Source organism: Capricornis sumatraensis, chromosome 14, assembly GCF_032405125.1.
Source record: "Capricornis sumatraensis isolate serow.1 chromosome 14, serow.2, whole genome shotgun sequence".
NCBI classification, from domain to species: Eukaryota; Metazoa; Chordata; class Mammalia; order Artiodactyla; family Bovidae; genus Capricornis; species Capricornis sumatraensis.
In genome coordinates this window covers 62,432,481-62,459,546 of record NC_091082.1, presented here as the reverse complement: position 1 = coordinate 62,459,546, position 27,066 = coordinate 62,432,481, and the positions used below count along the sequence as shown (strand labels likewise).

The following is a 27,066-nucleotide window of genomic DNA, read 5'->3' as shown; positions in this document are numbered from 1 at the left end:
TTGTGCCAGAGGTGGCAGTAAAGATAGGTAGGGGGCTTCTCCAGCGGCTCAGTGGTAAAGAATCTGCCTCCCAATGCAGGAGACACAGGAGATGAGGGTTCAGTCCCTGGGTCAGCAAGATCCCCGGGAGGAGGAAATGGTAACCCACTCCAGTATTCTTGCCATGGACAGAGGAGCCTAGTGGGCTACAGTCCAAAGGCTTGTTGTGAAAAGATGGACATGACTGAGAGACTGAGCACAGAACAAAGATATGTAGTATATGTAGGCAAAATTTTCAATTATGTCAAAAATATAATCCATCTAGCCACTTAATAGAAACTCCTGTTGAAACAGATTTAGCAGCCGTATGAATTTTCCATACCACAGGAGTTTTTGCCTATTTGGAAACAAACTACAGCTGACATCTCTAATAAATCAAGGTCTGTAACAGCAAGGTTTTTACTTCATCTATAGATTATTTCTGGTTTAGCATGGATAATTACTGTTGCTTCACAGGAAAAAAAAAAGAACAAATGCAGTAATTTGGAACTTGTACAAAAGAAAACATGGAAATTTTGCTGTAAGTGAAACTTGGGGGTGGGAAGCTAATGAAATTTGTTTCAGGTATTTGTTTCATTCTCTTTCTAGCTTCTGACCCATGGTTAAGTAGAAGAAATGGTTTCTTATGGCACAAACTGACCTAAATGAACACACAAGAGTAAAGACAAATCCAAAACACCTACTGCTGCCTGTAACAGATTAAAGATGGTCTCAATCCTTGACACATCTTCCATCAAGTGGTAAGGTATCTCCTCTCCCTTCGAATCTGGGCTGACCAGTGACTTCTTTGACCAATAATAGTGTGTGGTGATGACTCTTATGAAAGCTCTGGGCCTGGCCTTGAAGAGGCCTTGGAGGCCTGAGCTGCCATCTCCTAAATTTGACTACTCTGACAGATCAGATGGAGGGTCCCCAAGGCTCCAGAGATGGGGAGGAGGCCTGCTGGGCCAAGTTTTCTGGTCAACCAAGGTGTCAGCACCGTGAGCTCACCTTGGACACCCTGACCAGTCCAACCACCTGCTGAATACTATCAGATGACCTGAATCATCACCACAGGGAACATGAAACTGCCTAGATAAGCCTTTCCTGAATTTCTGATTTGCAACATCATGAAATACATAAAGTAGTTGCTGTTTTAAGTCACTGAGGTTTAGAGAGTTCGTCACATAGCAACAGGTAACTGGAGTGCGATCTTTCAATTTCCGCCTTGGTAGCAGTAACTCAAGCAGTTGTTCACAATTAGAACCACCAAATGGGTGACTCCTTTAAATTGGTGGGCAATATCCACAGAAAATGTTCACCATGCAATATCTGCTCGAAATCAACTGCATTATCTCTTGGAGAAACCTTCCGATCACTTATTCCTGAATTTAAAGTTCACTAAAAGCAGTGCTGTTACTGGCTATGGTATAGTCTAGTTCACTCCAACTCTGTTAAGTAAACAGAGTTAACATGATGTACTGGAGATAGTCTGGGCTGTGGAATCAGATTGGTAAATACTGGCTCTGCAATTTATCGATCGTGTCATCTTGGGCTCAACAGTTTCCTCATCTATAAAATATGGTATAATTATACCTGTTAAAGGCAACATAGTCATTAAGAGTGTCGAGTCTAGTGAAAGACTGCCTAGGTCAACCTCTCTGAGTCTGTTTCTTTTTAAAGTGAGGACAGTAACAGCATCTACTCTAATGGGTTTGTCCTAAGGAGTAGCAGAGTTAATTGATGTGAGGAACATTAAACTGTGCTTAACACATAGTTAACACATAGTTAAAGTCAGTGATTTTTAGCTACTTCTGTTAACTACCTCAGAGAGTTATTTTGAGAATATACTGCAGTTATGTCTCTGAAGCACTTAGTATGGTTAATTCCGTCCCCTTCTTTTTGACCCTCATGGCTTTTAAATGCATATACCAGCCTCTAACCAAGTGGGTTTAGGACTCTCAAGTACAGGAAGCCACATCTAAACTATGTATAAAATCAGTTTTGCTATACAAATTCCAAGCACACTGTCTGGTACCAAAAATTACTTAATGGAACAAAAATGTACTTAATAGAACAGATTCTCCTCTTGCTACCTACTATATAAGATAAGTGATTTCACAGGGTAGGAAACATTTCCCCATAAGATACATACTTTGACTTCCGGCATTATGGATTAATTCAGATTCTAAGATTCACAGTATATTAAATTGTGCTGTTGGTCATATGAGATGCTGAACAAATACCTTGAGTGGGTGGTGAATTCTAGTTTCCTTAACAGGACTTACTGAGTTGACATAAAAAAAGCAAGCATTAGAAAAGTGGTTTTTCCCCCCTTAACTGCTCTGCCTTTGTACCTAAGCTTTGTGTTTAAAGCTTCCACTATTTGAGCTAATGGACCTTTCTTAATGAGAGGTATTATACAGATAATGGGGAAGGTGTAAGATAAGACATTTATTTATATGTGTACCCTCTGTGAATGTAATGCATATTTCAGGCAATGCTTGGCTTCTAAGCCACTGCTGTTCTTCACAACTGAGGGAAAAGATAGTCTGCCTACACAAAACCAAATAGTCTGTACAGATATCTTGCAGGTTTGGAATGTACTTAAGTCAGGTTTGAAAGTATGAAACTATCCAACTTTGGCTTGTCCTGAGCAAGAAAAGTTACTTAATGCAAAGTAAAAAGACTGGTCCTGGGAAAAGCACCACTTAATAAGAAGAGTGAAAAACAGAAAGACACTAGAAAGCAAAGGAGGCAAAACCACATTAAGACTGATAGTTATCAAAGAAGTCATAATGCTTGGCAAACTCCATTATTTTCAACAGATTCTTATTTAAATGACATCTGTTACCAAGACCTCAAATGGAGGTGTATGCAAATTATTCACTGGACTACCTAAATACAGTTTCTTTCAAAGTCCTATACCCTAAATTAACTGGAATCCCAAATTAACCAGGAAAACAGCACTCTTAAAATCTCAATAACTCATTACTAATATAATTGCTCCAAGACAAAGCAGATCTGACCTATGCAAATATACTGGAAGCTTCTAGATGAAGATTATCTATTACTCTGAGGGTGTAACATATAAAACCTAATTTCCAACTTAGAAAAAGGCAACTTTAAAAATAAAATGTATAGTGAAGAGGTGCCGTATATGCGGCTAGGCAACTCATCCAAACTTTGCATGTGTTGGTAGAACTCACAACAAAGTAAGAATCAAACTCACTGTATTGTATAAGCATGGTCTAGAACACTCTGCCCAGATAAACTTAACTCAGAAGTCCATGCACTGTTTACAAATGGGGAGCCATTATATTTTCCTCTTGTAAGGAATTATGTTTATTATCATCCTAACATTTTCCATTTACTTTTCCACATCTAGCATAAATAAACTAATTGAACAGTAAGAATGAACATTCACAAAGCAAATATATAATGTCCCAATATATATTGAGAATTACAAACAATAACAGAAATTGGAAGATAGTTCTAAAAAGAACTTTCAATCTTCAGATGTTTAAGTTTTAAAATAGTTTTTTCTTTTTTTAAAAAAGGAAGATTTTGGCTTTTTACTACTCCACATAGAACAGAGTGAGTTTACTTGAGTAAATTAAAACGAAGCTTTATAGTAAAGAAATGGATAGTTTCTAATCTAGAAAAACAGACTTTGGATAGAAATCAAACCACTTATTCTTAAGAGAAATTAATTTTAATACTAGAGAGAAGAAACCCATTCTTGCCATCATCTGTTAACTTAGAGAAATGGCAAAATTTACTTATAAAAACATTACTTCTCTTCCCCAGTATTTTCTCTAAACATGATATTCATTTAACCTTACGTTATCATACATGGGAGTCATTTTTAAATATTACTTTCTTAAATCTGTAATTACCATCCTCAACTAAATCTACCTTAAAGGCAAGGACAAATCATAGGCCTGCTCTAAATGCTTTAAAGCAATGGGATTCAAGAAGGAGCACAAATGAGACAAGCATCTAGAAAAAGATGGCAACTTCTTTCAAGAAACTGATACAAACTTAAAACCTCAACCAATCTGTTAAACAGGCAAAATGGCAAGAGTGACAAATTGAGTGGGATGGCATAATTCTTTCAAATAATTCTGGACTTGGAAACCTTTTCTGTCAAGAGCCAGACAGCAGGCCATGTGGTCTCTGTCAACTTTGCCATGACTGTACCAAGTAGCCATAATACCTAAATGAATAGGTGTGGCTCTCTTCCACCAGCACTTTCTTTATACATAAAGGTGACCTCAGGATTTGGCTTGGGGACTGTGGTTTGCTGAATCTTGATCTAATTTCTAAATCCTAGAGATACACTTTGTCCCCTTAGGGCATCCTCTTAAATGGAGGGATTTATCTGGCTTCATTGCTACTTGCTCTTTTTCTAAATCTCAGCAACCAAAATACTGAATGAATGAATACACAGATAAGGAGAACATCTGAGGAAGAGAAAAAACAAAACAAAAAAAATCCACATGCCTGTTACAGCTGAAAAAATAAAAACTTCCAAGATTCCAATTCCTCCCTGATTAAATGCCTTTCCACTATGACTAAGACTTTTTATCTTTGTTCAAATTTAATTTCCTTTCTATTCCTCATTGCTTTCATTTCTTTAAATTAGATCTTTTAGTCAAACAAAATGTTGTTTCTACCAGTTAAAATAAAATTAATGTTAAGAAACAGTTAACTTTTGAAAGTTATTTCCTGACCAAAGACTATTCAGCTATTAAAAGGATGAAGTTTGCTATTTCACTCTTCTATCAAACCACTTCCAACTAAGGTCAGATTTCAACTATGAAGTTAGTAGGAAAATGGTTTATTTCTATTGTCATGCCATCTTTGGAAAACCCTGTTTCAATGATATAGAGGGAACTGGAAACACTAAAAATAAAAACTTCCTTTAACTGCTATCTCCCTTGTTTACCAATCTTTGTCCTTCAGGAACTAATTTATGCTTACATAGTCAAGACTAGCTTTGACCCTCTGGTATAATCAATAACTAGGGGGTAGTTTGCTACTCACAGAAAACGCAACTCTGTTCAGAGGTAAATACGGTTCTGAGTAAAGAGAGAACAAGTCATTAGAAAGAGCCTTCTGCCTAAAGTACAGTATTACTGTTTATGCCAATGCCATATTTTAAACTGGTATCAGAATTCTGAGAGAGAAAATAAAAGGTACCTTTTAGAATGAAAGTAGATTAATGTCCTCTCTCTTCTTTTGCTGAGAATATTAGGTAGCTCCTTTGCTATTAAGGACTACTCAACAAATGAACAGTCCCAGTCTGCTGTTTCACGGCATTAGAGTATCTAACGATGATTTAGCTCTCACTGCTAATGCTGTTCCCTTCACAAGGTGACACGTGCAAGTTAAAATTTGGTAATGAGTGTTCAGCATTAGCTAAAAGTCCATGCAGTACATCCTTAAGAGAGGTATCCTCTGTGCACATACCTATAGAGCTATTCATTAATGTAGACAGAACACTAACTCCTATGTCCCTACAAGGATATTAGCTAAGAAATAAGACAACGTCACAGTGAATCTGGATAAGAATCTTGGATAGTTATTTAGAATATCTCTTCTAACAAAAATGAAGAAATTGTTTTCAGAAACTTAAATCTGTTCAGAAGTTAGGCTGGTTTGAGTTTTCATGAATTTCATGGCTCTGCACTAGGCCAATTAAGAGGAGAGAACCAGCAAACATGATTGTGCTGAAGTGGTCCTAGATGACCGAGAAGCACTCTATTCACAGTATAGACACAGCAAAAACCTGTTAGCAGTGAATAAAAAGGGAGGGGGGAACCATCAAACCCTCACAGCATTTCCACATCTATCAAACAGTTCCTAGTTCACTTAAAATGTCTGTTGCTCACCCTGGATGGAGTACTGACAAATGCTGAAGTTCCTCTTCACAGCAATGACTGCACCTCACTTTTACAATTTGGTAATAGTTTTAAAAGCTCTATTTTCTCATATAACATCTAAAAAACTAACAAAGCAATACAGAACTTTCCAGCATACTTCTCAAAAGTAGGATGGACTTATATTTTTTTGGTAGGCTTAAACAGTCCTTCTAAAGCAGCATATTCTGTACCTCTCACCTCCCGGCCTATTTAGTAATGGCAGAATCTGTCCACTGAAAACCTCGGCTGCCAGCTAAAATGCTTCTTTAAAGATTTCAGTCTAATTTCAGCTCCACTTTTTCTATGCCACAGAGCACAGTTGCTCCTAAGATGGCCCGAGGCGGCAGTTTTCACCCTATCATGCTGTTGCGCAACTAAAGAGAATGCCAGTCTGTTTTCTGAAGACAAAATATGGCTTCAATATGACTTTTAAGGGTAGGCGCTAATCAAATGGTAGTAACATCATTACATTCCTATTAAAAGACGCATTCTGTTTTTCCAGAAGAGAAAAATAACCATTCACTAGTGATATGGTACAGCTGTATGTATATATACAGGTCTCAGACTGCTTAAAAGTTATCCTCTGCATTCTAACTTCTGATCATCAAAGTAAGGCCATTCTTTCCTATTCACTTTTCCACATAACAAAGCATTCCCAGGAAGGGGGAACACCACTAATGTTCTCATGAATGGCTCACCACCATGATCAAACCCTCTCCCAAATCTCTTTTACAATCATCTATGCCCCTGTACCAAAACAATTTCTTAAACCACTATGTATTTAAATACTCTCTAAAAAATCAATGATCAATTATGAGAAGCCAGAGAGTTTTCTCCTTTCTATTTGCACTGTGACTTGTAAGCATCTACTTGCCTGCATCCCTTAATGATCCTCCTTCATCCTCTGCATGCAAGACAGGGCATCTGAGGCTCTATGTTTGGTAAATTCTTACTGACTCTTGGTGCTGGATTAAGAATCTCAGAAATACCCAGAATTACCAAAAAGGTCCCTTGAAGTTTCAAAAATCTTAGGAATGATTAAGTAACCAAACCTGATCAAAATCGATCCCCTTGATCAATTTATTGCAACATGATTGTGCATGATGTTTCCTGGTAAATGCCCTGTAGTGTATTATTAAAAAGCAAAGCTCTTGGAGTCACCAGCAATTTGCTAATGGTTGGTTTATGAATTACTAGGTTTGCAGACGTAAGACATGGATTAGTGAGGTTCTTCTATTGGACTGAAAATATAAACTATCACATATGCAGGAGGAAATGGAATTGTGGTTGCAGTAAGAACCATAGTGTTGAATTTCTACAACCATAATATTGCAGAAAAAATGTTTAAAATGTCATATAAAAGTTATCAAATATGGAGACCTGTGAATTTAAAAATAGAATCCAGGCTCATTTCACTGTAAAGTGACATTTTTGATGTATAATATTGCTGTTATGTGAAACTAGGAGCCGAAGAGACTAGATGAAACTTTGGTAGTCAGCCTTACACGTTTATCCATCTGGACTAGAGCCATTTCTTAACACCCGAAGATATGCAAGCCTTATGGCTTACAAATACTGATCAGGAAGCTGCAGTATAGCTGGCTCTGTGTTATTCGATATTCGGTAACTACGAAACAAAAACACTTCCTTCCCTTGCTCCCCTCTTCCTTGACACAACACTCAAGCCCCCAAATGCAGGAATACCTATTGTAAACACTTCGCTGCTCATTTCACTTCCAGGTGCCTAAAGTGCTTCAGATGATGCTGCCCATTAGAATACTGCTCCAAGATGGCCACTTATGTGAAACAATCAGGCAAAGTATCCGGTGCCCTGCCTGGGCAAAGATTAAGTCTAACCTTTCAAAACAAAAAGAACTACCAGTATTTTTTTTTTTTCCTTGAAATATGAAACTGCAAGTTCTGCCAGGGAAGGAAGAAGAGAAACTCCCCCTTATCATCACCATCAATGATGACTTCCATCTCTTTCGTGGCTGGCTGGTTCCGATGACCAAGGCTCCTGCTTTGTGTTTTATACCTGGGCAAAGACAGCCACCAGGGTGATATGGACCAAAGTAGTGTTCAAACATGACTGGTAGAGAAATGATCATTTATCACTGTTTTGTTAAAAAAACTTTTATAAAGTTAACAAACCAAGGCTGTTGATCCCTGAATTAGAAAGTTGATTTGCTTGATTATTTTCCAAGTGTAAGGTGGGAAGAAAGAGGGGAAGAGCCTCTAGTGCTTTTGTGTATGTTGCCGATGCTCTAGTTTGGCAACATCTTGGGAGCATCTTCTGATCTTGTGATGTGGCATTTCGTGAATCTAAGTACCAGTCCATGGCCCCGACGCTGGTTACTTATGGCCCAAAGGGGAAGAGGGTCTGCCCCCTTCCCCTCACTGTTTCAGTCTGGTCCAGTAGTGGACACAGAGCCCTGGGCAGTTTCCCCAGAAGCAACTGTCTCTTCTTGTGAAGGTGATTCTTCCTCGGCTTGTCCCCGAGATGTGACAGTTGTTTCAGGGGAGATGCTATGAGGCCCCTCCAGGGGTATACAGCCAGGGTGGTTTTTGCGAAAGTGCTGATTCAAGATGGCCTGAAAGGGGAAACTTTTTCCACAAACATGACAGTGAAAAGGCTTGTTGCCTGTGTGTTTGCGAATGTGGTATTCCAGCTGATCTTTCCGGGTGTATTTCTTGCCACACATGCGGCAGACGAACGGTGTGATCCCCATGTGCAGGCGCATATGGCGGTCCAGGCTCCCCTTCTGGTTGAAAGATTTGGCACAGTAGATGCAGGTGAGACGGGGGTTGTACCGGAACCACCGCTCAGATACTTCCTGCTCTCGGAGATACTCCACATAGCCACTTACTCCCATCATTGCTGACTCTTCTACCTGTACCAGGTGAGGACAACAAGCAAGTGAAACTATGTAAGCATATATAGTAAAAGACATCAAATCATTTTTTACTTCTGTCTCTATGCTAAATGATTTTTAGCCAAGATCCAAACAGTGAATTAATTACTCCCCAAAAGTAAAGATTTTAAGATAGGAATTTTTAGAACACTGAGGCTACTCTACTCTTATTACCATAAAAGAACAGGACAAATGAGTTACTTTCTGGCTGAAAAACCTCACACTTATTAACCTCCTGCTAAATTTTGAATTTACAGTGATAGGAGAATCTAAGCCCACTCTTACCATCCATTTGGACTCTAATTTGCAATCAGAATCTAGACAACCAGGTAGGTACTTTGGCAGTGTTGGTCCAATAGAACTTTCTGTGATGATGGAACTATTTGATAATCTGCACCATCTAATATAGTTGTCATCAAACACATGTGGCTATTATCATGTGTAATATGCTAGCGTGACTGAGGAACTGAATTTTTCATTTTAATTGCTTTCAATTAATTAAAATTTAAATAGCCGTATGACATGGCTAATGGCTATTATATCTGACAGTACAGAATACACTATGGCAAGCACATTATAAATCATATTTTTGGCATTATCATTAATACCAAAATTTAACCCAGCAGTAACTAGCTTTATAAAAATGTATATAACTTGTAGATGACAGTATTCCTTTTTATCCCAAAATATTTTAGTACCACATCAACATATTTCCTTTATTCTAAAGACTGATCAAAGTTTAAGTGACCTCAGAGAAAATTAGCAAAAGAACTGGGAAACTAGGTTGAGATATGAATTTACTAACTTAGTTATTCCTTCCTATAACCTCTTCACAATTTGATATCCAGTAAGTATTTACCAACTGGCTATTGTCTACCAAATACAATGACAGGTACCACAGAGAAAGAAGTACAAGACTTGATTTCTGATTTTGCCTTCTGAACAGAAAGACAAAACTGAACAAAAAACAGACAAAACAAAGAGAAGGGGAATACATATTCCTAATGATGTTGCTAATTCACTCCAATCTCTCCTAATTTATAAAATGTCTCCCTACTAAGTTACATTTCTTGGATTGTGAAATAGAATTACTTAAGACATTCAAAAAAAGCAATTACTGTAAAAGCATTAAAACTCTGCTGTTGTTACTTAGATAATTATTGAAAAATAAATGCTTTCCTTTTCTGATTTAATTTTTAAATCTCACTTATTTACTTACGGCTGTGCTGGCTCTTCACTGCTGCGTGCAGGCTTTTTCTAGTTGTGGCGAGCAGTGGCTACTCTTCGTTGTGGTGTACAGGTTCTAGGCATATGGGCTTTAGTAGTTGTGGCACACAGGCTTAGTCTCTCCAAGGCATGTGGGATCTTCAGGGACCGGGAATTGAACCCATATTCCCTGCATTGGCAGGCAGACTCTAAACTAATGGACCACTAGGGAAGTCCTTAATTTTTTTTTTTTTAATTGAAGAGGAAATATATATAGTTTAAAACTTTTTATTAAGTTTTAGATACAACACTATATTGAATCCTCATCATCCAACAATGTCAACCCATGAGCAATTTTGTTTTTCCTTTACCTTCACCTATTTGTCTTTTTCACATTATTTTTTGAAGAAAATCTCAGGCATAATTTCATACATAAATATTCTAGTATGTATTTTTAAGAGATAAGGATTCTTTTCTTCTTAATGTAATTAAAATACCACTATCACACCTAAAAACATCCCAGTAATTCCTTAATATCAATTAAGTAAAATCTTAATTTTGTTTTACCTAATCTGAACATAACCTAAATAGTCAAAGTATTTAATATATGAAATAAGTCTTCCTCCTATCTGAAAGTTAGAAGGGAGAGGGAATACTATATTCTTTTGAATGAATAATTGAAAAATCTTGCATTTATAAATGCTTTGCATTCAATATTCTATATTAAAATATCACCATTCATAAGTTTCTGATTTATTTATCCTGATGACTTCTGAAGTCATTGTGTGTATATATATAAAACACATATATGTTTTATGTATAATGTTTTGAACAAAAATTATATACATATCCACAAATATATATAAGCATTTAAAGTATGTACGAGGAAAACACATACATCTAGCAGAGGCAAAGTACCAATGCAAAGAGGAGAATATGTAAAAGCTGACTCTGGATTAACTGGAGAAAGATGAATCTAGCAATTAATCTTACACCCTTTTCTTGAACTTCTAAAAATGTATTTTATCTCCTTTCACATTTGTTAGCCAATAGTGCTCTTCAGTATTTCCAACAGAAGAGAGGTAGCTCTCAGCAGGTTTAGGAAGCAGTATGTAAAGAAAAGCATGAACTGGTAAGGCTTTAGAAGATTCTGATTTATTTCATCTAACATTTCTGCTCTAATTCACTGGATAATCAAAACTGAACTCACATAAAGAATGAGGGATTATCCCAATAAAAGGTCCTGGATGAGCACTGACAAAGCACAGAACAACTTCTCTGAGGCTTAGTTTCCTCATCCATAAAATAAAAAAGTTAGCATAGGTTTTGCCAATTCTATTATATTTTTATGAGAATCAAATATGATAACAGTATACCTTGAGATATCCCTGAAAGCCTCTGGTTATACTTTACAGCAATTTAAGGATGCTGGAACCTGGGTTTAAATCTGGGAACTTCCCTGGTGGTCCAGTGGATAAGACTCCATGCTTCCAGTGCAGGGGACCTGGGTTCGATCCCTGGTCAGTGAAGTAAGATCCCACCTCCTGCAACTAAGCCTGCATGCTTCAGCTACTGGTCCTGCACACTCTAGAGCCACCACACCACAGTGAGAGAAGTCCACGCACCACAACGAAGACCGAGCGCAACCCTCATCCCCCAAAAAAGGAACAAGCAAACAGCAAATCTCCATCCTATTTATTATTTGATTTCAAACAAGTTATTTAACTATTCTGTGCATCAGCTTCTCCATTTGTAGAATGAATATAATAACAGCATCTACCTTGAGCAGATGCTATGAACACTGAATGAATTAATAAAGTACTTAGCATAACTCAATGTTAGCTATTATTAAACATTACAAAGTTTCCTAATACTATTCATAATCTTGAGGCTACCAATTTCCTAAAAAAACAAAAGGCCTAACTTTAAGGAAAATAGTGTCATAGCAGTACTGTCCACAAAAAGAAAGTAAATTTATTCTAGTTATCTATGTAAATTTATTCTAGTTATCTATCACGAACCATAATCAGAAAACTCAACACATTATGATCAATTTCGCCTAAAAATTACTGCAATAAAGTTGCAATAAAAGAGCAAATAAATAAGCATAAAATGTAGATCGGTCCTTGTCATAGACAACAATGTCTCTTTGGTAGTTTTATTCCTTTGAACTCTAAAAAGAAGCAAGGACAAAAACGGCTGCTACCTGGTTGTCTCTATCACAAAGAGCTGGATCAGGCTTCCCTGGTGGTCCAGTGGTTAAGAATCTGCCTGCCAATGCATGGGACACAGGTTTGATCCTGGTGTGGGAAGATTCCACATGCCTTGGAGCAACTAAGCCCTCATGCCACAACTACTGAGCCCACAGGCTGCAACTACTGAAGCCTGAGCGCCCTAGAGCCCAGGCTCCACAACAAGAGAAGCTATTGCAATGAGAGGCCCAAGCTCTGCAACTAGCAGGTAGTCTATGCTTGTCGCAACTAGAGAAAGCCCACGCACAATAATGAAGACCCAGTGCAGACATAAATAAATGAATAAATAAAAAGTGGATCATTTCACTTTTCCCACTTGGCAATTCCCTAGTAGACTGTAAACTGTTTACACACAGGGACAATCCTACATTGCTGAATATGCTAGAACCTGACAGTCCTTGATACGTAGCTGGTGTTCAAGAACTGTTTTCTAAGTGAATTATTCCATACGATGAATAAATTCCATATAAATGGATGCTTTCCATATTTTCTAAAATAAATACCCATCTAGATTCTTGACAAGGGCTTCATAGCTGTCCACAATCCCAATCTTCAGTTACTAATCAGAGACTCAAAGAACTGAAGGGAATTCAAAAATCATCTGATTAGTTCTTAATTTTATTGAATGATCTCTAAAGCTGAGGACTTAATTTAGTAGCTGTCTCTTTATTAGGCCCCTATTCAGTAATTTTAGCTATTCAGAAGTACTTAGAGGTAAAACGACTCCTATTTAGTGGCACCTGAGAAGACAACATGAGACACTAAGAAGATCAGAAAATGTGGGCTTTGCTATCAAGAAGATTTCAGTTTAGGAGACAAATTAATGTAAATCAGAAAAGAATCATTTACAAGAGTCTGTAGAGAATTAGGAAAAAATTATACGGTGCCACGTGTAAATGCTATAGTGGTTTAAGAAGGGGAGATCAAAGGGGATAGTTAGGACAGATGGAACTAGGAGTCGGGCCTTGCATGGACCCAGACGCCTGAGTGAGTATCCCTGACTCAAGAGGCAGAGACAGAAGTTTGATGAGGCACAGAATCTGTCTGTTTGGGATGGTTAATGCTGATGAGTGATAGGAAAAGCCAGGTTTGGAAGATTATAAATCACTTAGAAAATCAGACCAAGTTTTTTAACCTTCTTGTGAAAGAAAAAGGAAAAACACAATGTTTAGAATAAAGGAGTGACCTTAGTAGTCTTTTCCAGTCAAATCACTCTTATAATCAAGAAGCTCTTCAAGCCTATCAAAATTTATTCTTACCATAATGTAAGTCATGTCCTGTTTTGGTTCTCTGTGGTGAGAAAACAATAACTGGTGAGTAGACTCACCATAATAAACTTTCATGCATGTCAAGGCATATATTAAACTCATCTCTTAATATCAATTCCAGACAATACTATTTATCTTCTATTTCTTTACAACCTGTACCTTCTGTTTCAGTCTGGTAAATACCCTGGTAGAATTCCAAGTTTTATTCCTATCCTATTCACATATGGAATAAATTCTCTCTTTCTAATTACTTTAAAAACCACACTTAAACTCTCCTGAATAACACTTTCCTTAAGCGGATATTGATTCCTGTAACTGCATTTTAAGCACTCCTATTCCCACAACACCATTACTTAAGTCTATATAGTCTTATCTGTATGTGTTTTGTGTATTTGTTAGTCTGTCTTATGCCCACCTTAAATTGTAAGGTCTGTCTCACTGCTGTATTTATTTTTACAATAGTTTTGGTCACATAATCAACATATTTTATTGGAGAGATGAGGAGAAAAAGAGCCCTAATAATATGAGTAAATTTACTTTTCCTTCAAGTTTGTAAACACTTTTTCTCACACCTTACTAAAACTGAAAAATTCTTTAATGGTTACAATTCCTTTTCTGGTACCAAACAGCATGATAATATACACATAGATACAGTTGATAACAATGTCTTCCTACTGTTACTACACTATATACATAATAAACATCCAATGGTTTAGACAAAAATTTTAAAAGATACTATCAATATTGTGCAGAAGATAAAAAAATTAGCTATGCAATCTCAATCTACCAGTGTTTCCTTTTAAAGGGCCACAGTGTTTATAATTTACTGTGTTCTACTTGGTGAGTTCACTAACTTTCTAAAAACCAATCTTCAATGATAGACACCTGTGAGAAAATATGAACAAAAATATCATACATACATACTTATACTATTTGCTAAGGAGTCACAAATTAAAGACATCATTTCTGTCCTCTCTAAAACCATTTTAGTCTAACAAGACATTTAGGAAGAAAATAAATGAAAGGATATAAACATACTAAAAAGCAAGCAGGATATAAAAATGCATAAGCAATTTGTTTACAAATACACAATACATATAAACTAGTAAATATGCAGTCTTATAACCACATATGTACAAAATCAAACTTTCTCCATCCCAGGTCCTAAATTACCTGCATGAAGTTTTCAGAGGTTATTTTTATTACTCTTAGGACTACAGACTGGCTCTTATAATCAGGAAAGAGTTCCACAATCTTATCCTTTTCTACTTCCCAAACTCTGCTGACACCAAAAGTGCATTTCCTGCATGCTCACAAGCAAAAATAAAGAGAAAAGTAATCAAATGCAGCATTTATTTAACAAAACATCTTTCCTTTCTTATTCATTATACTATGTTCACACATGGTGGCAATTTCTTCAACCACCGCAGCAATCTCAAATCCACTACATACCTGGGAAGTAGGTTGCTTAGGTTCATCCATTCTCCCAGGAGACTCACTTCTGGCTCTGTGTCTCTCCGTCAAGGGAACAACACTGCCGGAGGGGCTAAATCTGTTGGAAGAGGAGCAAAAGGGGACTAACAGGAAAGCAGTGTCAAGGAGCTTAAAAACTGCTGATGTCTGCCTCCTTTATAGTCTAGGAAGGGGGAACAAGTCGAACAACAGATTTCTAAGAAGTCCTTTCATGGAGTCAATATAGAATCATATATGCAATAAGAAGGCTTCTCAGGTGGCGCCAGTGGTAAAGAACCTGACTGCCAATGCAGGACACACAGGATACACAGGTTTGATCCCTAGGTCAGGAGGACCCCTCCAGGATTGCATGGCAACCCACTCCACTATTCTTGCCTGGAGAATCCCATTGACAGAGGAGCCTGGTACAGTCCATGGGGTCATACAGAGTTGGACATGACTGAAGCAACTTAGCACGCCCACACGAAATAAGAAAAGTTTGCCCTACTAAATTTTTAAGAAATAAAAAATGACATAGCTGAGAGACCATATGATCTGGTGAAGCTAAGGCTAAATATAAGCTTCTATCCTTATGTTAAGTACTAGAAAACCAAAAAGGAATAAATTAAAACTAGGTCTTTTGTTTCTTCTATGTAAATTTTAGGTTTTTGGTTAATCCTTTCCCAAAGTCCCATGATAATTTGCTATATATTTCAGGTTGTTGATATAGACTGTGGAGATCAAAAACCTCTGTCTTTAGAGCTATTTAGTTCCTGATATAGTTCTAACAAGGGGGACAACAATGCTCATACAGGTGACAGTAAGCATTAGGCTCAAGAATATTTTAACTATTAAGGACAGAAGAAGGAAAATACTCAAACCAAGACCAACTGATGTAGATACAATATATACACTCTGAATTTATGACACATTTCTCTCTCAAGACCAGATGCAAACCAAAGGAATAGCTTCTTTAGTTACCATTGTTCATTCACTCAATTTTAAACTTTTAAGAAAGGAAAAGAATATTACCAATCTAACCCTGCTTATTTAACTTATATACAGAGTACATCATGAGAAACGCTGGACTGGAAGAAACACAAGCTGGAATCAAGATTGCCGGGAGAAATATCAATAACCTCAGATACGCAGATGACACCACCCTTATGGCAGAAAGTGAAGAGGAGCTAAAAAGCCTCTTGATGAGAGTGAAAGAGGAGAATGAAAAAGTTGGCTTAAAGCTCAACATTCAGAAAACGAAGATCATGGCATCCAGTTCCATCACTTCATGGGAAATAGATGGGGAAACAGTGGAAACAGTGTCAGACTTTATTTTTTTGGGCTCCAAAATCATTGCAGCCATGAAATTAAAAGATGCTTACTCCTTGGAAGAAAAGTTATGACCAACCTAGATAGCATACTCAAAAGCAGAGACATTACTTTGCCGACTAAGGTCCATCTAGTCAAGGCTATGGTTTTTCCTGTGATCATGTATGGATGTGAGAGTTGGACTGTGAAGAAGGCTGAGCACCGAAGAATTGATGCTTTTGAACTGTGGTGTTGGAGAAGACTCTTGAGAGTCCCCTGGACTGCAAGGAGATCCAACCAGTCCATTCTGAAGGAGATCAACCCTGGGATTTCTTTGGAAGGAATGATGCTAAAGCTGAAGCTCCAGTACCTTGGCCACCTCATGCAAAGAGTTGACTCATTGGAAAAGACTCTGATGCTGGGAGGGATTGGGAGCAGGAGGAGAAGGGGACAACCAAGGATGAGATGGCTGGATGGCATCATGGACTCGATGGACGTGAGTGTGAGTGGACTCCGGGAGATGGTGATGGACAGGGAGGCCTGGCGTGCTGCGATTCATGGGGTTGCAAAGAGGTGGACACGACTGAGCGACTGAACTGAACTGAACTGAAAGTTGGTAATACTTTTCTCTTTAAGACTTTCTTTCAACTTAGATTAAAATTATTGTTATTTCCCCCAAAAGAAACAATCGCAATGTATTAGAAAGAGAAAAGTAAGGCATAGCACATAGTAGCACTGGTGAAAAAATGAAACTCTCAGGTTTATGGTAGCAGCTGTCATCAATGAAAGAAAACGGAAAAGATATAGTCAAATGACAAGTGAAAAAAAGGAATGAAAAACACTCAAAAAGCTTTTCTTTGGAATTACTGTGATTACACTAAAAAGAACCATCACTGCTAGTACCATACTTCCTCAAATTTGGTAGAAGGGGAGGCAAAGAAAGGTAAACTGCTACAAAGGAAAGTGAAACTCCCAGAGGCCACCTACCTGTGTGAGACCATACCAAGGAAGGGCAATGCTGTCAGATTTACAGCTGATGATCAGCTCTCTTCCTGGAATTCCAAAGAGGCCCTGGCAATTACTGATCCTAGTGTGACTGCAGATGCTATTCTGATTCATGAAGTGTCTAACTTTACCATAGTTCTCACAACACTGTGAACACTTCAGGAGTAGGAGCTTCCTGCTTTAAAAAAATTAGAATGCAAGTCTTTTGGCACACTTTCAGTTTCCCCAACATAAACTTATTTTGACGAAGAACATCAAGTAAGGAAGATGCTCTTTGTGTCACACAGAGGGCCTGCTTTAGCTACGTCTACACAGTAAGCCACTAGATGGGCAAACAAACCAACTTACCTGTCAATCTCACTGCTTGTTGGCCTAGCCACCTTGGCTCCTGAAGATCCTAAAGTATAATTTTCCTGTCCTACAGAACCATGGCCTGTGGTGTCAATCACCATGGCCGTGACTTCCTCTGCACTACTCCCATCTTCTCCGGAAGGCTGATTCTCAGGCCCAAGCCACTCCTCTAGATTTTCCGTTTTGATGTGTACCGCTCCCAGGACTCTAACTTCATCGTCACTCCGGGCTCCTCGGTCTGCTACCCCTGTCTCCACGTACCACTGTCCTGCTCGGTTGATCCGAAGAATGGGTTCCCGGCTCTCTACATCAGAACTCTGTTCAATTATCTGCGGGCTGGTGGACTCCTCGGGAGGACTGAGCTCCCGGATATCCAGGACAGCACTCACCTGACCTCGCCGGTTTCCCTTGGGGGTATTATGTCGGGGGCTGAGGGAGCGGTTTAGATTTGGTGTAACTCTGTGAGACTCCGGAGGTCCCTCTGCATGCTTGGTCCTCGTTTGACTTAATTCGGCTTCAACCTCAGCCACGTTAATTTTGAAATGAATGCCCTCCAGGATCTGGGTACATTTGTCTATAATGTGCTGCATCTGCAGAAAACTGGCAGCGGTCAGGTAGCTGATGATATCCGCCAGTTGCAGGCATATCCGCCCCGTGTAACAGAAAGAAAGGAGCTGTTCAAAAACAGAAGGGTTCTTGATGACTGAAATGGAGACAGTACTCATCTCATTCAAGGACATATGATCCCGGAAGTAGGGGGAGCTGGCAGCCAGGACCACTTTGTGAGCCCGAAAAGCCTGTCCTTGCACGTTGACCACGATGTCACAGAGACGGCCCTGCATGCGCAGCTGGTTCAGATGGCTCAGGACAGAGTTGCTGAAGTCAGGGATCTCCAGTTGTATGTTCCCACTTTTCTCCATGGTCGTGCCTGAGAGTGTAGGCAGGCATTCAACCCTGCTGCGAGAGAAAACCGAGCCCTCATCAGTAATTATAACCACTCCTTTCCAATTCAAACCTATTTTAAAATATTATTCAGTGAAATTTCAAAATCTCCAAGTAGATTAAGATACCTTCCATATGTTTAAATATGGAAAAGAAATATCAACAGGTTTAGTAGGTTAGGTTTCAAAGCAAGATACCATTACAACCAAAAAGATTGTTAGACTTCTAAAAATTCAAGTTATGCCCATACTTTCCTTATTAACAAACTATGTAACATCAAAACTGAAGTTCAACAGAATAGAGGGGGTAAAAGAAAACCAGTGCGACAATTTTTATTTTCTAAATGTTGATCATAATGTATTTGCATACAATATAACAAAGCAGCTTTCTGAATAAGTTTAATTATACACAGGTGGGCGATCAAATACCCCTCTGAACATTTTACTACATGCTGCATGAATTAGCATTTACTATTTTACAAAGTGACCAATATCCCAGATAAACCATTATTTCTAAGTTGAAGAGTTATGCCCACACAGAAAGACTTTGGGTTTAGCACCTGGAGGCAAACTCTAGGTTAGGAAAAACTCCAAGTTTTGTCAGCACGAAAATTCAGACTACTTGAAGTTCACCCTCAGGATTAGGAAAGGGTAAATAAAGCTGCCTGTATCTAAATCCAAAGTTGGAATTTTCAGGGTGGCAATGATACTCTGATTCTAAAGTTTAGGTGCCCAAAGCTAGTGAAAAACAGAATTTACCAAGTATGGCCAATATTTTTACTTTAAAAGATTTTTTAAAAAACATCTAAACCAGTAGGTCTGTAACTGCATCCAATAATCTTCACCGGCTGAGAGTAGTTTGTATAAGTCCCATTAGAAAGACACTGACTTGAGCACACGTAGTTACCTAAGATCTGAAAGTTATCCTGACAAGCTCACAGTATTGCCCGAAATTACAACACACTTATCAGTAAATAGGGAAGTGTATACACTGCGTTCAAGAACCAACTTTAGCCAATCTGACCTTTTTCCAAAGCGTTTTTGTTTGTTTTGAAACTTTTAATCCAATAAGAGCCTCTGTCGATGCCATCATGAATTCAGATGTTTATTTTGGAGCCTACACCAGCGCCTTTTTTTGTTTGTTCTTTCCGGCAATTCCCCAGTGAGAAGGAAGCCCCTGGAGTAAGGTCTTTTTCTACCGTCGGCACTGGAGGGGTGAGAGCTGCAAGAGGGAGAATCGGGAACGGCATGGGGTTGGCCACTCCGGTACTCAAGTGGCTTTAGTCCGTGGTGGGAAGCGTGGGGAACGGAGAACAGGCAGAGGGGCGAAATGTCACTGAGGTGCGGGGGCGGAGAGAAGAGGAAGGCGAGCGGATCGGGAGCGAGCAATCAGGTGAGGGTAGAGGACCGGGAAGGGGGCGGCGCCCCGGGACCCGGTCCAGGCGGCAGGCGTAAGCGGGCGGGGAGCTGCCCAGAGGTGGGTGTGTGTATCTGGGTGTGTCGGGCTGCCGTGGGGGTGGGGGAGGGGGCCGCCCATCCCGGGGTCCTGAGGGAGGGGCCCACGAGGGGGCGGGTCCCGCAGCTCGATGCGGCCCGGGGCCAAGAGGGTGGAAGGTCTCCGGGTTCCTTGAGGCGGGGTGGAGAGAAGTGGCTGAGCGCCCCAGGGGCAGGCTGCGGCGGAGACCGGGCGAGGCGGCCCCAGGGCAGGGCAGCGGGACTACCGTGTGGGGCCCGAGCCCAGTCAAGGAGCAGCACCTACCTCCGGGGGTGGAAATGGGCCGGAATGGGCCGGAACACCGTCCCGGAAGTGAAACCCCCCACCCCCTCCCCCGGAGCGGGCGACGTGCCGGAAGGAAATCACTCACCCTTATACCGCCCCCCTTCCCCCTCCCCCAGCGCTTTCCGTCCCTCGCGCCCCCTCCCCTTTCTTCCCCTCCTCCTCAGTCTGTAGGAGGGCGGGAATCCTGCATCACGTGGGCAACTGTATCCCCGCCCACAATGGCGAAGTGAGGCGGGGCCGAAGGCGGGGCCGAGGGGCGGGCTTGGAGGACGGGACGAGGGTGCGGCTAGAAGAGGAGGAGACTGATACGGGGGGGAGGAGCTGAAGCCGTCTCTGGCGGAGAGTGTGCGTCATGACGTCATGGCGCAGAATACTTATATACAGGCGCCTGGCCGCCATCTCGGTCTTTCGTGGCTGCAAGCTGGCTGTATCTGTGAGTTGTTCTTTGCTGCTAAGTAAGTACTTAGCCTGGGTCCTCCAGCCCTTAGCAATTGGGGTATCCTTAAGCTGGCTGGTATGCCTAGGCCACTTGCAGGCCATCGCAGGGCTCTCTTAAGATGAGATGGTGGAGGATTGCGAGTTGAGTGCGGGAACGATCTAGTTTATACTCTTGGTTATAGGGCCTAACTGCAGAAAAAACCGCAGCTCGTTTGCTCTGCCTCTGATGAAGCCTGTGTTGGTAGGGACATCTGAGAGTGTTGATGAATGCCAACGGCTCTGATGGCGGCGTAACCCGACTCACCGAGTGGGTCTTTCTTAATGATCTGGGAATGAACCTTCCTCGGTCTCCTGTTCTCGGGAAGGCCACGTGGTTCTTTAAATGGCGGCGTTTCGCATTGCACCATTTTTGTCATCGCTTAACCTTAATTTTGTGGGGTTCTCATGCAGTTATGGGTGTGTAAACGATTTGTGTACATGATATGTAAGTGACGAAAACTTAGAACAAAATACATTTTTAAAACTACCTTTTTGTAGGAACCGCGGCAGGCATGACTCCAATGTGGATTTTGATGGCTTCTGTTGGGCAGGTAAGAAACTGCCGAATACAGTGGGAAGCGTGAAATTTTAGATGTGGTCTTTAAGCCTGTGATGGTTTACAGAGTAGTGGACAGAAGGGATTTCTGAAAATTTCTATTCTGAGGCTTAAATACTTGAGACAATGATTAGCTTAGCACCACAGGATATTTCATTGGATGCTCTTTTTCTGTTTTCTAGTTGAGTACCAGAAGGATGACAACTACTGCTGGGGTGAGCTACTGAAATTCCCTCACAAGGGAAAGTTAGGTTGAAAGTCCACTGAACGTGCCACAATGATGAGAGTTTATTTGCTACTCTTGACTGTGAGGATGACGAGAATTCTTAACCACCATTATTCTAACTGAGGCACACGAAATGGCTGTTCAGAGAACACAGAAATTGCACCTACCTTGACATGAAACTTTCTTCCCAGGTCGTAAAGCTCAAGCTTGGTGCTGTGTCTATGAGCAGACAGGTGAGAAACCATTTTTTTATTATAATTCCTGTTTACTTACTACTACGAATTTTTTTCAAAAAGGGACTAGTGAGTGCCAGGCAGATGCTGGTGCTTATATTAGGAACTTTCTCTCCCTTCTTTTCAAATGATAATCTCTGCGTTCTTTTATTATAGTGAATACTAAGAGGAATCTGAAGAAACAGATACTGTGATGGTTGCATAGTTCAACAGATATGAATCATGAAAGAGAAACCATTTTATCTGATGTGTCTGAGTTAGTAAAACTTGCTGATAGAAGATGTAAACTACTACTACTAATCTAGTCTCTCTTTGTTTGAAGCCATTAAGCAGTCTTGACTGGAAGTTGAAGAGGTAAGTAGAATTTCCAGTGAACTGAACATTGGTGACTGGGCAGACACGACAGAATGCCACTAATGACTTTTTAGGGTTGCCTTCCAATGCACAGGAAGCAATCCTACCTTGAAATGCTTGAAAAGTATACGGAAAGCATTAAATAAAAGCCAGTTCCTTGTCCTTTCTTAAAAACAGCCTGTGTGATGATAAGCAAATGCTGACTGAATATGAAGGTCTTAATTAGCTCTATCTGATGTCAGGCATTTTTAAAATTTGTGGGGAGAAAATTTTTCTTTGGCTATTAGAAAACCAATCTTTTATTTCTTAGGTGAACTTGAATTCTTGACCTGTCCAAAGCAGTTGGCCTGACTTTTTGGTGAGTATTAATGTCAAAAACATTGTTACAGAGACTGCTGATGAAGTTGAATGCTTAACTACCAAGCTAATCTGCCTGGTTTGTAAGTGCATGTTGAGCATGCTATGAAAAGGATGGAGAGGGTTTTTGTAATGATGTTGAGCAAATGTCTGACCTGAAATTAGCATGTTGACAAGTCTAACTCTGAAGAACCCTTTGACAAAATACTTAAGAATTTAACAGTAAGATTGATGTTTTAATGAAAAGGTCTTTTTCCTTACAGATGATGGCTGCATGTTTTGTTACGTGGCTGACTTCTTTGGGGTAAGACACGAAAACAGTGACTGCTGGCATTTGGGCTTATATTGTTTCTGAAATGTGCTGGTCCAAGTAGTTGACCTTTGATAGTGTTTTTTAATGTTGGACAGATCAATCTTATCTAATTACTAAGCAAGGTACTGTTAGTGATGATTTTTATAATAAAACAGATGGGAATCTCTCTGAAAAAGAATGAAGTTTTAAAAAACTGAAACAGTATCTTGAATCACTATCAATAGTATTTTGAAATCTGTTACTACTTATTAAAAGTAACTTAATTTCTGCAGGTGTGAAGAGAGATAGTGACTGCAATGCAAGGAATCAGGAGTTCTAACCAAAGGTATGAAGTCTCAAGTTTGGTTTTTGTGTTTTGTGGTTTAAAGCCGATACAATGATGAAAACATAGTTCAGCAGACTAACAGTGATGAGCAAATACTGTCTTTCGCTCCTATCTGATGTATCTGGCTGCAATAATTCTGTTTTATACCATTGAAAGTGGAAATTAGTCAAATTAGTCCTTGTCTCACTGAAATGTTCAGGATTTGGATAAGTGTAATGTAAATATTCTATACGGTTAATTTCAGGATAAAGAGTTAACATTTTGATAAGAACAGGCTAAAACTGAGGAAATTTCCATGTCATAACTGTAGACACCACCGGAGTGAGTTACTCAGCTGATATTTGATAGTAACTTTTTAGAGCAGTTCAGGTTCCCAGCAGAATGGAACAGTAACTTCCTGTGTAGCATCCTCATCTCCCGATCAACATCTAGCATGAGATTGGCACTTCAAATTCTGAATCTAGGGCTACAGTCCATGTGATCACAATGTCCATGTGATCACAACTGAGCATGCACACCACGTATTGACTTACATTGGAGTTAAGGTATTGTGTACTCTGGGTTTGGCCAAATGTATCATGAGAAAGATTCACCTTGTCCAGAACAGACTCACTCACCTAGAATTTTTTTTTGAAAAATGTTAAAATGGGAGAAAGGGCAAATTTTTAAATGAAGATTTTAATGGCATCATATATATAAGGCCATGTTGTAAATGAAAGTCTTTATTGTTCATTTTCAATCAGGCAGATGTTTTGTCCTGAAGATTTCGAGGTAAGTTATTTTCTGGTATTTTTGATGAGTTATAAGGTAACCAGTGATGTGATGATTCTGCCAAATGAATAGAATGATATCAACCAAAAAACCGTTCCATTTTAATTCTGAGGTTACTTTAGCAACAAGGATCACTTTTTTTTTCATTTACTGTGATTTAACATGACCGTGTCTTTTTCAGGGCATTTATGATACCAGTCAGATATAACAGGTAAGCCTTGAAAATAACTGTACTGCTTTGTTTAAGAATATGTGATGATCTCAGCCCAACTTGAACTCTCTCACTGATGACTTGATGATGTTCAAAGATCTGATATTCTGTGTATCCCAAATGGCATTAGAATTGAAACATGGAAAGGGGACTAAAAATGGCTTCTCTGTTCTTGCAGTCAGCCAGATGGATGCACATGGGATAGAAGAGCAAACAACTATTAATTGGCTGCTACCCTGCAAAGCTGTTGGGATCCTAGTTTCCTGACAAGGGATCAAACCCGTGACTGCTACAGTGGAAGCTCAGCCCTAACCTTTGGACTACCAGGAAATTCTCCAGCTTTCTATTTTAATAAATGTTTATAAATCATTCTGAAGTATGCTCATTTCAATTTCATAAGGTATAGGTAGGAAAACGGGACACTTGGAATCAAGAAATCCCATGGCATGTTTTTTGAGATCTTTAAGGTAAATATTGCAGTTGTAACATCCTTTAGAAAATGGATACTGGTTTTGTAGATTTTGGGGGTGAGTGTGGTTCAAGTTAATGAGAAAGTTAGCCAGTGAGTTGCTAATTCCTAAATTACCAAGCAAACCATTAGCTCTGGCGACATCCAAAAGTGTAAGTACCTGCTATCAAATTTAAGCTTTATAATTTGGCACTCAAGTTTGTAGCAACATTAAGTTGGGGTTTTAAGTCTTGGTTGCTTGCCAAAACATTTAAGTTACCAATAGCTGAAATAGCCAAAAATTCAGTTGATATTAGGAAGTTTAGCAGTTTGGGATTTATTCCTGTAAAAGGTTGACATTTCTTTTTGGCCACGCTGGTTGATCATTGTCCACCCAGGGATCAAACCTGGACCAGGACTGTGAACCTGAGTATCCTGAATTACATACAGATTCTTTACTGGCTGAGCCACCAGGGAAGCCTAAAGTTTCATTACCTAGCAGTGTTAGGGGTTGACTATAGACACTCAGATTCAGTCCCCGAGTTGGGAAGATACCTTGGAGAAAGAAATGGCAACCAGCTCCAGTATTGCCAGGTGGGCTATGGTCCATGGGGTCACAAAGTTGGACAGGACTAAGTGCATATAGTTTTACAGTAGGCCCTATGTGGATTTTGAAACTTCCAGTTTTGAACATGTTTCTTTTTTGGAACATTCTAAACCATGATAGTTTGAATTATGCTCAAATCTGGGCATAAAGATACTCAAGATGCAGAAAACTACATTGTAAAGCAATTATTCATTGTCCAGAAGTATCTTCCTTGTGGCTGAGACAAAGAATGCTCTTGCAGTTGGGAGATAAGGGTTCAATCCCTGGGTTGGGAAGATCCCCTGGAGAAGGGAATGGCAACCCACTCCAGTATTGCTTGTAAAATACCCATGGACAGGAGCTTGGCAGATCATGCTTGACAGTCCATGGGGTCACAGACATGCCTGAAGGTGTAAGTAAAGCATGGTTATAACAATTACGTTCAACTCGCTCAGTTGTGTCTTGTAATGTGTAAGAGTCATGACTTGTAATATGCCAAGCTCCTCCATCCATGGGATTTTCCACTGGAACGCTGGAGTGGGTTTCCTTAGCCATTGTTAGCTCTAAGATACTACTGAGAAAAACCCCTGGTGGTGGTGGTTTAGTCGGTAAGTCGTGTTCAACTCTTGTGATCCCATGGACTGTGCCCGCCAGGCTCCTCTGTCCTTTGGATTCTCCAGGCAGGAATACTGGAGTGGGTTGTCATTTACTTCTCCAGGAGAGAGAAAAACCCCTAAGCAAATACAAAGGGTATTTTGGGCCAAGTTATGGAAACCTCGCTTACAGTTTACAAATAGCTTGTGTGCTTTAAAACCCTGGTTGTGTTATTTCCGACTTATGATCCCCTGGGTTTCAGCATAAGCCTTTTTTTGCCCTGACATGACAATGACAGGCAACATGGCATTGTATGAACCTTTGGGGACCTGGGGTGTGGTGTCTAGGCTACAGTAATTCTTTTGGATTTAGGCAGTCATTTGTAACTCATTTTCAGGACAGACATTGTGGTCAGAATTAGGTTCTAAACTGAATTGTAAGTTACATTTAGAAATTAGGTATTGTACGTGGGATAAATGTAAAATTGTATTTTCTTAACTAACAAAGGGCATCTATAAATTACACTGAGAAAGGGTAGGCAGAGCTGGACACCTTTCTCATAAGAACTGCCAGCAAGGATTTTTCTGGCTCCAGAGTACATCCACAAATGGGAAAAGATTGGGTTAAGGGACAAACTAGGGAAAAGCTCCACCTCCCTGATAGCTCAGCTGGTAAAGAATCCGCCTGCAATGCGGGAGACTTGGGTTTGATCCCTGGATTGGGAAGATCCCCTGAAGAAGGGAAAGGCTACCCACTCCAGTCTTCTGGCCTGGTGTGTGTATAGTCTACAGGGTTGCAAAGAGTGGACACGACTGAGCAACTTTCACTCAAAAGAGGCTGAAGCTAAAGGCAGGAGGAGAAGGGGATGACAGGGTGAGACGGTTGGATGGCATTAACGACTCAATGGACATGAGTTTGAGCAAATTCAGGGAGCTGATGATGGACAGGGAAGCCTGGTGTGCTGCAGTCGATGGGGTTGCAGAGTTGGACACAACTGAGCAACTGAACAGCATCATGAAGGACATGTACACTCTTAGCCTACTGAACATCATAAATTAGACCTGGACAGATGATTACAGTATCACACTGCTTATGGCAATGTGAGAAAAATAGACTGGAATGTAAGAATATTTGGCATTTATAAATTGTAAATCAAAAGAATGTCAAAGCAAAAGTGAAGATAAAGTAGAAAAGA

At 39.8% G+C, this 27,066-nt stretch overlaps 1 protein-coding gene and 10 non-coding genes across 11 annotated transcripts; 10 read left to right on the top strand and 1 right to left on the bottom strand.

Moving 5' to 3' along the window:
• Window positions 1-8,174: 8,174 nt before the first annotated feature.
• Window positions 8,175-19,488, bottom strand: ZBTB37 (zinc finger and BTB domain containing 37). Its single transcript, XM_068986466.1, has 4 exons — window positions 19,400-19,488; window positions 17,697-18,656; window positions 15,036-15,135; window positions 8,175-8,836 (listed from the first exon to the last, which is right to left on the bottom strand). Exons 2-4 carry the CDS (start codon window positions 18,617-18,619, stop codon window positions 8,348-8,350), a joined length of 1,512 nt encoding a protein of 503 aa, XP_068842567.1. The 5' UTR covers window positions 18,620-18,656; window positions 19,400-19,488; the 3' UTR covers window positions 8,175-8,347.
• Window positions 19,489-21,070: 1,582 nt separating this feature from the next.
• LOC138090955 (small nucleolar RNA SNORD74) lies at window positions 21,071-21,150 on the top strand. The gene has a single exon (XR_011145921.1). It is a non-coding gene; the product is annotated as a small nucleolar RNA SNORD74 (small nucleolar RNA).
• Window positions 21,151-21,501: 351 nt separating this feature from the next.
• LOC138090913 (small nucleolar RNA SNORD75) lies at window positions 21,502-21,564 on the top strand. Its single transcript, XR_011145887.1, has one exon. It is a non-coding gene; the product is annotated as a small nucleolar RNA SNORD75 (small nucleolar RNA).
• Window positions 21,565-21,723: 159 nt separating this feature from the next.
• Window positions 21,724-21,806, top strand: LOC138090946 (small nucleolar RNA SNORD24). Its single transcript, XR_011145914.1, has one exon. It is a non-coding gene; the product is annotated as a small nucleolar RNA SNORD24 (small nucleolar RNA).
• A 291-nt stretch (window positions 21,807-22,097) lies between these two features.
• Window positions 22,098-22,166, top strand: LOC138090909 (small nucleolar RNA SNORD77). The gene has a single exon (XR_011145884.1). It is a non-coding gene; the product is annotated as a small nucleolar RNA SNORD77 (small nucleolar RNA).
• A 277-nt stretch (window positions 22,167-22,443) lies between these two features.
• On the top strand, window positions 22,444-22,505 carry LOC138090956 (small nucleolar RNA SNORD44). The gene has a single exon (XR_011145922.1). It is a non-coding gene; the product is annotated as a small nucleolar RNA SNORD44 (small nucleolar RNA).
• Window positions 22,506-22,750: 245 nt separating this feature from the next.
• On the top strand, window positions 22,751-22,815 carry LOC138090912 (small nucleolar RNA SNORD78). Its single transcript, XR_011145886.1, has one exon. It is a non-coding gene; the product is annotated as a small nucleolar RNA SNORD78 (small nucleolar RNA).
• Window positions 22,816-23,059: 244 nt separating this feature from the next.
• LOC138090950 (small nucleolar RNA SNORD79) lies at window positions 23,060-23,140 on the top strand. Its single transcript, XR_011145918.1, has one exon. It is a non-coding gene; the product is annotated as a small nucleolar RNA SNORD79 (small nucleolar RNA).
• A 164-nt stretch (window positions 23,141-23,304) lies between these two features.
• Window positions 23,305-23,385, top strand: LOC138090957 (small nucleolar RNA snR60/Z15/Z230/Z193/J17). Its single transcript, XR_011145923.1, has one exon. It is a non-coding gene; the product is annotated as a small nucleolar RNA snR60/Z15/Z230/Z193/J17 (small nucleolar RNA).
• A 685-nt stretch (window positions 23,386-24,070) lies between these two features.
• LOC138090954 (small nucleolar RNA SNORD47) lies at window positions 24,071-24,147 on the top strand. The gene has a single exon (XR_011145920.1). It is a non-coding gene; the product is annotated as a small nucleolar RNA SNORD47 (small nucleolar RNA).
• A 129-nt stretch (window positions 24,148-24,276) lies between these two features.
• On the top strand, window positions 24,277-24,353 carry LOC138090949 (small nucleolar RNA SNORD81). Its single transcript, XR_011145917.1, has one exon. It is a non-coding gene; the product is annotated as a small nucleolar RNA SNORD81 (small nucleolar RNA).
• The last annotated feature ends 2,713 nt before the right edge of the window (window positions 24,354-27,066 follow it).